Here is a 9,910-nt window from a genome sequence, read left to right as displayed (position 1 = left end):
TGCTTTACACAATTGATGCATGTATGAATTGTGATAAGAATTGTATGAGCCCCTAATAAAACGATTAATAAATAAATAAATAAATTTCATTATTTAAAAAAAAAAAACCCAAGACAACAAGAAAATCTCAAAAACTGCAGGAAATCGATTTCCCATGAAAAATGATGAAGGCCAGAGGAAATGGGATGACATATTCGAAGTATTAAAAGAAAATATCAGCCAAGGATCTTCTATCCATCAACCCAGCAGCATCTTTGCAAGCAAACTCTTCGCCTCTTCTCTTCTCCTCTTTTCTCTTCTTTCTTTTTCTGTCACACACACACACACACACACACACACACACACAGAAAGTAGTGTATTTGTAAAGTTTGACCAGGGAGCTTGATGTCATGGATGTTTGCTCAAGAATCGACTGTAATGTTTCATCTGTGCCTTGATAGTCTCTGCTGACCAAAAAAGGGAAACTAATTAAAAGAATTAACATGAATGAACTAAAATACCTTGTGGTTATATAAGCTATATTACTGAGGAAGAAAAAACCTATGAAAACTACAAATATTTTTAAAGTCCACAAAGTGCAAAGTGCCCTCTTTCAACTTGTTCGCTTGAGACCCCTTTCCTCTGCAGAGACGGGCCATAGCTTCCCGGACTAAAGCTACAGGACACAGGAATGGGAAGGGGAAAATCACCAAGTGGATGACTGCAAAGCACATTGGGAAGCAGTTATCCTTTCAGAAGGATAATAACTCAGGAATAAGTCTCTTGGAAGCATCATTAAAACATTCAAGAAGAGAACTTAATTGGGCTTACAAAGTAAATATTTCCAAGGTGAACAAGTTTCCCTTTATGTGTGCCCTATATTCATTTTCCAGGAAAAATTTTTCATTGTAACGACTTCTCTCAACTGGCATGTTAGCTATTTATGTCACTTTACATTTCCCATTATGAAGAAAAAGAAAGAAAAGTAAATCTACTGTACAAGAGGGACTCTTTCCAAGCAGCACAAATTCCTTCAGCGCATTACCAAAGAGATGATTTCCCTCTTCCTCTTCCCTACCAACTGAAATGTCATTCACTTCCTGTCAAACATAACACCAAATTAAAAGGATTCACTGGTAGCAGGCATCTACCAAGGGTCCATTCGTTCATCACGTCAACATACCAAAAGCCATGCAAACTCTCTGTGTCTTCGTTCCATGCATCCTGGCATGCTCCTTCCTGGTCCAGACCAATCCCATCAAGTCCTTCCCAGAGGCCTTGGTTATGGCCATCATGCAAAGGAGCTTTCTCTTTCTCCAAACATGAGACGCTGTGTCATTTGAGAGGGATAGCAAGCAAAGTATCTAACGAAGGGCAGTAGGAGAGAATTCGCATGCTGAGGTGTTCAGGTGGCTGGTGAGACCTGTACCAGTCTACCCCCTGCCCCTCAAGAGGGAAGGATGCAATGTCTGTCTGGGGGTTTCAGCAGCCAATACTTTGAAAGCCGTTCATGAGGCCCAAAAAGCCCCAAACCAAACTCCCTGCTATCAAGTGGATTCTGGCTCATAGCAACCCTACATGACAGAGAAGAACTGCTCCTGTAAGTTCCCGAAACGAATTCCGAAAGTAGAAAGCCTCATCTTTCCCTTTCAGAGTAGCTGGTGATTTCAAACTGCTGACCTTGCGGTCAGCAGCCCAGTGCAAAAATTACTACACCACCACCTCTTATGAATTCCTTGTTTATATTTCACTGATTCTATATTTACATTTCAAAGTTTTTTTAAAAATCTTTCCTTCCCACCCAGTGGATTCTGACACATGGCAGCCCTGCAGGACAGAGTAGAACCGCCCCTTCCTCGGGTCTCTCACTCTTTCACATCTTTGTGGGCGCAGACAGCCTCGTCTTTCTCCCGCGGAGTAGCTGGTTGAGTCCAACTGCTGACCTCCCAGCAGTTCCGTGTGTAGCCCACTACACCACGAAGGCTCCTTAGCTGCAGTAGAATCAAAACACAGCAAATTCATTTACATAAAAGTAACAAATGCTTACTTAGCAGAGTACTGTGTGTCTTTGCTGCTAGGTCAGTCTTATACTGACTGCCCATTCACGGGCAGGCACAAACCTAACAGTACGCTAATTGCATGAGCCATAACTAGAGCAATGCCTAAAACTGCCACTTGAGAAAATCAGAGATACATCTTCAGCCTTCACCCAGAGCTCATTCACTAGTACTTGTGTGTGCAAGAAAGCATCTGGTTATCAACTTGGTTATAAATTGGTTAAGATAAAGTTTCTGGTTTTATAAACCTAGTTATCAGTAGGTTAATGTTGAGGCGAGATTTACTGCTTGAAGTACTATTGAGAATTGAAAACAATGGAGAATGACTGGGTCCCCAAAAAACAAGAAAGGACAAAGTCTAGGGGTCACTCAATGTGAAAGGCAAGTGTCCAGTTGAACTCCAGAATGGCTCGGCAGCTCTCTGTGCACCAAGTTCAATAACCCATCTGCGTCAAGAGGGCTCACTTTTGAATAGTAAAGCCCTAGCAAATGAGGCCCTCCATATTAAATATACCTTAGAAATTTACATTGAAAAAGAGAAAAGAAAGCATTAGCATTTACAAGACTAAGCTTCAACGATTAACTAACTAAATCTGATTTGAATGAAAGCTGATTGTGCTTCAGCCATATTTTGAGTGATGATGATGATGATGATGATGATGATTATAAATACCAGTAGGACTGAATGTGGAATTGAACACATATCTGGATTTATAGAATTTATACGCATGAACTTAGATGGCACACACAGACATGTACATGCCCACAAACACTTATTCCTGGAAGACCGAGCAGAAGACATCTAACAGGCCTGGGCTAAGGAGGAAGAAACCAGGTCACCCCATGCCCTCCCTTCCCACGTAAGACACTTAAACACGAAACAGACCTTGGGTACATGAATGACACATGCAGAGACCGGAGAGCACTCCGAGGGGAACAGTACTCAAATATGGCTGAAAGTACATTTTCAAAGAGCATAAGAGTGACAAAAATGGAAAATGTTCATCCAAAAACCCAACATGAACAGTTGAAACAATATAGTCCAGTCCATTGGTTTTTTTTAACATTTGGAGAAACCCGTCGAACCAAACCCGTTGCAACCGATGGCGGCCTCTGTACAACAGAAGGGAACGCCGCTGGTCCTGCGCCCTCCTCCCAACTGCTGAGATGCTTGAGCTCGTGGTGACGGCCGCTGTGTCAATCCAGCTTGTCGGGGCTCCTCCCTTCCACCGGCCCTCTCCTTTGTCTGACGTCGTTTCCAGGGACTATTCTTCCCAGAGACTAGGAGCCCTGCTGGGGCAGCGGTCACTTGTTGGGCTGCTAACTGCACAGTCAGCAGTTCTAAACCACCAGCTGCTCCGGGGGACAAAGGCAACAGGGCTTTCTACTCCCGTAGAGAGTTAGTCTCAGAAATCCACAGGGGAAGTTCCACCCTCTCTTAGAGGGTTACTTCGAGTCAGAATCGAATTGATGACAGTGGGTTTTTTGAGTATCCTCTCCTGACATGTCCAAAGCACAGGAGATGAAGTCTCACCATCCTCACTTCTAAGGAGCATTCTGGCTGTACTTCTCCCAAGACAGATTTGTTTGTCCTTCTGGCTGTCCATGGTACTTTCACTGTTCTTCACCAGCACCATACTTCAAATGCATGGATTCTTCTCTGGTCTTCCTTATTTATGGTCCAGCTTCCACGTGCCTCTCTTCCCTACCCCTGTCCGAATCGAGTTCCTCCTTCCGCATCTAGCTCACGCCTCACCTTCTCCAGTCCACGTTTCCCGGCCCTTCTACCTCTTATATAGTCTCCAACCGTATTTAGTATACCACACGTTTGGCTCAATCAGCATCTTAATGTGTTATCTGCACTTGTGGGTGTCCTCTGCCCCTGTCCTCCAATCTATACTCACCAGGGACTCCACAATCCAGCAATGAGGGGCTTATTGTCCCACTGCAAGGAGGGGGACTGCAGAACAGAGTACATGTGGGGCATCTCACTAATGTGAAAGAATTATGAGAGGGCTTGGGGGAAGGGTGGACTTTGGGTACAATTCAAATGATTAGGTTCAGACCAAGGTGGTCTGTGTACAAAGGGATTGGCATCAAATCTGAACTGAGGAGGCCCAGGGTCTGGTCTCCTCAAAACCAATGCATTGGGACCAAAGTGGCATGTTGGTGCGCAGAACTCCTTGTCTGCTGCTCTGTCAAGTGGCTTAGATCCTTCAGGCCAGAGTGGGATGTTTGATAGCATTTCAATCAGCAAAGTCTCTGAGAGTCTCTGATTTAAAAAAACACAAAGTTTCTCAGTGAGTAAGAAAGAGGCAGTCACAAAAGGTTGACTACAGCGTGCAACAGGGGCAGCACGGCTTTGGAAGAACCCTGGGGAAAATTCCCGGGCCCTTTGCAGCTGCTTTTACCTGTGTCTCTCAGTTCTGCTAACGAACGGCAGGGCAGATCCACGCGAATGTTTGCTTCTTTCACTCCACAACAAGCCAGACCAAAGTCACGGCCATCAAGGCGATGCAGACTCATGGAGACCCTATAGGACAGGGTAGTACTGCCCCTGTGAGTTCCTAAGACTGTAACTCTTTGGGGGAGTAGAAAGCCTCATCTTTCTTCCGTGGAGTGATTGGTGGTTTTGAACTGCTGACCTTGCAGTTAGCAACCCAACGTATAACCACTATGACACCAGATCTCCTCACACAACAAGCCAGACAGTAGTCTTTAAAGGCCAGAACCCAGTACCTTTTTGTTTGTTTCCTGTATAAAAATTGCTATGCGTCGGAATCAACCTCATAGAGCAGCAGTTCTCAACCTTCCTAATGCCGCGACCCTTTCATACAGTTCCTCATGTTGTGGTGACTCCCCAACCATAAAATTATTTTCGTTGCTATTTCAGAACTGTAATTTTGCTACTGTTATAAATTGTCATGTCAATGATATGCAGGATGTATTTTCATTGTTACAAATTGAACATAATTAAAGCATAGTGATTAATCACACAAAAATATGTAATTATATATTGTGAAATATTTATTTCTAATGACAAATAAATGAAATATTGTCTTGAAGCATGGTGTAGCATGGGTAACAGTCTTCACGCTGAGTACTCATATGTGGGCATATTTGCATGTGGGCGGACCTGCCTGGAGACGGATCGAGGAGCGATGTCTCGGTTCCTAAGACCATCAGAAATAAGTGTTTTCTGATAGTCTTGGAGGCGACCCCTGTGAAAGGGTCATTTGACAGCCCCAAAAGGGTCGCGATCCACAGGTTGAGAACCCTGTGACATAGAGTGTCTAGTTGGTTTTCTATAAAAGAGTGTGGTGCTGAGCACAGAGCTGATGGATGCGACACTCCCGTCTGCTGGCTATAGCCGAGATCAGAGTATGGTGGAGCTCTATAGACAACCACAGCCACAGATCTAAACCTGAAGCCAAACCCACTGCCATCAAGTCAATTCCAACTCATGGCATCCCGAAGTAGGGCTTCCGAGACTAAATCTTATCGGGACAGACAGATTCATCTTTCTCCCAAGGAGTGACTAATAGGTTTATATTACCAACCTTGCCATTAGCATCCCAACACCTGAAACACAGAGCTACCTGACTCCTTAATCACAGCTCCTGGGTCAGAATGACACAGCGATATAGTCATGTGTGTGAGAGAGGCAGATTTCTCACCTACAACACCAAAAGCTGTAACGGCTCGAAATAAGCCCGAAGATCCTTTCTGTCCCATCTTGGTTCTGTTTCCTAGATCCAAGCGGCCAAGAAGTTCTTTCACTTCCTGCTGAGTATATACATGCTGGAAAGAAGCAAATTTCATCAGCCAGGTTCATAAACTCATTATTTATTAAATTCCCCTAAAAAGTAAGTCACTTCCAAGGATCACTTGTTCTTCACAGTGAAGTATATAACAGTGTATGATTAAGCCACAATTTTTAAAAGCTAACAAATTCTTTAAAATGAGCAATAAAAGTAGATTATTTGATCACTCGTTGTTGCTTATAAAAAATGGGTCAAGAGCTTATCAGCTAAATCAGGGTTTCACAAAGCAGACAATACTGCCCCCTGGGGCTGCCAGAGCAGACACTTACACTTTATCCCAGATTATGGGTTATACTGCAAAAGTTTTTAATTGCCACAGGGGAGCTAATTTTTTTTTTTTTTCTCAAAAAGGGGGAAGTAGGCAAATACGTTTCGGAACCTATGCTCGTGTCTAAACAAAGATCAAGAAGAACTTTATAGGTCCACAGGTAAATTTCAAGAAGTCTACAACCCTCTTTAAAGAGTATACAACAATGTAGGCATACAGGCAAATATACATACAATTGCATGGGAATTTCCATAGATTTTTATGAGGATCCCTTAGACTCTCAAAGGGGTCCCTAACCAACCACTCCTCCCCACAAATACAGCCAGGAACTAGTGCACGGTTCTAAGAGGGTGGGAAAACACGAGACAGTTTATCTAGGATGACTCTAACACAGGTAATGGCTTTGCATAGAGCTTGGTGGACTGGGTCCCACACCACAGCTTAAATGCACCTGAGAAACCAGGCATGTGCACAGATGCAGAGACGGTCTTAGACAGGAACCTCCATGGGAAAGGTATCTTATGTTCTTTCATTTAAAAGAATTCCATGCTTTTATTTAGTCATCCTGGGACTGGAGGGGAGGGGGCGTACTTCAAAACATCTGTGGGAGTAAGGGGGGGAGAGGGGAAGGGGGAACTGATAGCAATGATGCCTGTAATTACAGAATTATAGGTGAGCGGATAGATTGGATGGTGTAAGACATGGATAATGATAGTAATAATGTATAACATATAACAATAAGGGCTCCTGGAAGGTAGGGTTGGGGAGGGAGGGGATAACAGGGAGCTGATGCTAAGGAGTTCAAGAAAAATGAAAATCTTTTGAATCTGATGGTGGCAAAAATTGTATAGGCATGCTTGATCTAATTTGAATTACAAATTGTTATAACATCTGTAAGAGCTCCAAATAAAATGATTTAAAAAAAACACATCTGTGGGAAAATGGAATGAAAAGATCATAGAATGTTTTAAAGCCCCTTCCTTTATAATAAAAATAAATAAGTCGATAAATGTTATATGTGTGTGTGTGTACTTGCTATAACAATACCGTTCTAAAAATAAGCCAAGAATTATCTCTGTTTCCCAGTTAGTTCACAGCTTCAGAGCAAGCTCAGGCCCTCGGTGCCAGATTCAAATTTGTATCAAAACTCTCAAATTCAATGCCATCAAGTCGATTCCAACTCACAGTGACCCTGCAGGGCAGGGTAAAACTGTCTTGGTGGGTTTCTAAGACTGTAGACAGCTTCTTTCTCCCGCAGAGCAGCTGGTGGTTTCTAATTGCTACCCTTGCAGTTGGCATCCCAACACATAACCAACTATGCCATGAGGGCTTCAGATTTGTACTCACGATCGTTTTTAAAATAATCCAGAAAAGCAAGTTTGGGGCAACTTAGAGCCTGCCTGCTTTACACACCTCACAAAACTGCACCCAACCTGTGCCAGCCATATTGTCTTCAGGGGCCAGCAAGTGGCTTCTGACTCATAGCGACCCTAAGCCACAGAATGGAACACTGCTCAGGCCTGCATCGTCCCACAATTGCGAGCCCACAGTTGCAGCCACCGAGTGAGTCTATCTTGTCAAAGGTCTTACTCTTTTGTTCACCGCCCTTCTCCTTTACCAAGCACGATGTCTTTGCCAGGGACTGGTCTCTCCTGATAACAAAGTACTGAGACGAAATCTCACCATCCTAACTTCCAAGGAGCATTCTGGCTGTACGCCTTCCAGCTGAAGTGTTCGAGTCTGTGGCATGATATTGACAATGGTGGGTAACCAACACCACTATCTCTTTCCAAAATGTAGTCCTCATCCCAAACAGAAACTCTGTACTCATTAACTAATAAGGTCCCTTCTTCCCTTCCCGTCAGCCCCTGGTAGTTTTTAATCAACTGCCTGCCTCTACAAATTGCCTATTCTAGAATATTTTCACTTTTTTGTCCGCCTTATTTCACTTGGCATAATTTCCAAAGTCCATCCACATTGTAACATGTGCTGGCATACTTATGAACGTCAGTCATTTCAGGAACCTTGATCAGAGATGAGGAATTCCTGCTGATGGAGTGGGTCACTGCTGGGCTGCTAAGTAGAGGTCAGCAGTGCGAAACAAGCAACCTCTCTGCAGGAGAGAGACCAGGCTTTCTCTTCCGGTCAGATTTGCCTTCGCAGAAACCCCCAGAGGCAGTTCTGCCCTGTCCTATAGGGTCACTATGAATCAGAACCAGCCTGATGGCAATAGGCTTGCTTGTTTGTTTTTATTAGAAATTAAATTCTAGCCAATAAAGAAAAAACAATCATAATTTATAGGTGCATAATAACAAAGACCTATCACTAGATGCTGATAGGACATTTCAGATTCTCTTCATCAACTGGCATAGACATTTATTCCTTACATAATGACGATACTTACCCTATCATCAATTACAACCAAATCTCTCGGTTCTGTTCTATCAATTTTCAAGACTCGATGTTTTGTCTCTGCATGATTGCTCCCAACTAGAAAATATCTCTATAAAGAAAAAGGAATGTTGTTAGTTTCTCAAGCATTTTGTCTTCTACATATTTTAGAATCATTTCAGTTTTTTTAATGAAATACATTAATATATTCAGGAAACATCAAAAGAACTGTTTCTGTGAACTGTAATTGGCAGATAAAACAAAAGCTGTAAAATTACTCCAAAGGTCAATTTTCAAATAGAAATATTCTTAATAGTGTCAAGATAAGCATCAGCCTGGTTCCTGAAATGTGCCCAGTAACCAGGTCAGGTGAATTTAATTACATTATATAATTAGAGATTAGCGTAACTGATTGGGGGCTGACATTTAAACTTCGCCGAAAGCCACAGCTCTAGTAAGAAGTAGAAAGCCTACCATATAATTATGAATGCAGAGACAATTACAGCTACTAAAATGCTGATACATTACCAAATACATCTTTACCGATTTGCTAAAGACTTTGATGGAAACGACTGTAACGTAGCAAAAGACTCTACCCAAAAGTCCTATGGAAGAATAAAGTGGGCGTACTTTCCAGAACTGCTTTTAATAAAATTCACTGAGCAATGAATTAGTATTCCTTCTTTTCTCCAACCCTTCCTAGGAGCGTGCTACCTGAATGCAGGGCATTTGTCTCCTTAAATGAGACGGAGAATGAGACAACTAAGTGAAATGTAGGGAAATAATAATCTCCTATGGAAGTGAAAATGTTCTTTAGAAAAATGGATACATCTTTAAGTATGGTTCCAAATTAAGTAACACTTTTTCTGAAAAAATAGTTGGAGGCATTTTACTGCAAAACAGTCCTTTGGGGGCGGGGGCGAGGGGGGATGAGCCTTTTCCAACACGTACAAGACTCTGCTATAATCAACTGGCATTTTGACCATCTCATGGTTGGATAAGCTATAGACACACAAAGCAATTTAATATCAACACAAGGCTTTCTAAACCAATGGTCCAACGTGAGAAACCAGGGGAAGAAATGATGACTGGGAACTACTCTACCTGCATAAACTCCCAGAAAAGGCGGGGCTTGAACGGAACCTGGAAGAACGGGTAGGGTTTGAAAAAGTTCCCATTAAAACGTGAACACTTGGTTTTGTTTTCACTCTAAACTGGGGGCAACTGGTGGATGCTCTTTTTATTGTCATTAAGTATACATCTGCTTCTAAAGCTCGGCGCGAGACTCCTGAAGTACAGGCAGTACAAAACTCAGAGAGGAGCTTCACAAAGTTCCTGGACCGAGGGAATTAAGAGGTGTTGGCACCTTGGACCTGGTCAAAGGTTAGCCC

General features: G+C 42.8%; 1 protein-coding gene across 1 annotated transcript in view; it reads right to left on the bottom strand.

Moving 5' to 3' along the window:
- FIG4 (FIG4 phosphoinositide 5-phosphatase) overlaps positions 1 to 9,910 on the bottom strand; it is a 151,869-nt gene that overhangs the window by 116,013 nt on the left and 25,946 nt on the right. The window contains exons 2-3 of the mRNA XM_045294607.1: positions 8,533 to 8,631; positions 5,714 to 5,837 (exon numbers count right to left, since the gene is read on the bottom strand). Of these exons, the coding sequence (XP_045150542.1) occupies positions 5,714 to 5,837; positions 8,533 to 8,631 (223 nt within the window). The remainder of the gene's footprint in view (positions 1 to 5,713; positions 5,838 to 8,532; positions 8,632 to 9,910) is intronic.

This window comes from Echinops telfairi, unplaced genomic scaffold, assembly GCF_000313985.2.
Source record: "Echinops telfairi isolate 266 unplaced genomic scaffold, ASM31398v2 ScPeMD7_3533;HRSCAF=4204_0, whole genome shotgun sequence".
NCBI lineage: Eukaryota > Metazoa > Chordata > Mammalia > Afrosoricida > Tenrecidae > Echinops > Echinops telfairi.
The sequence above is the reverse complement of the archived record's forward strand: the minus strand, read 5'-3'. Positions and strand labels throughout refer to the sequence as shown.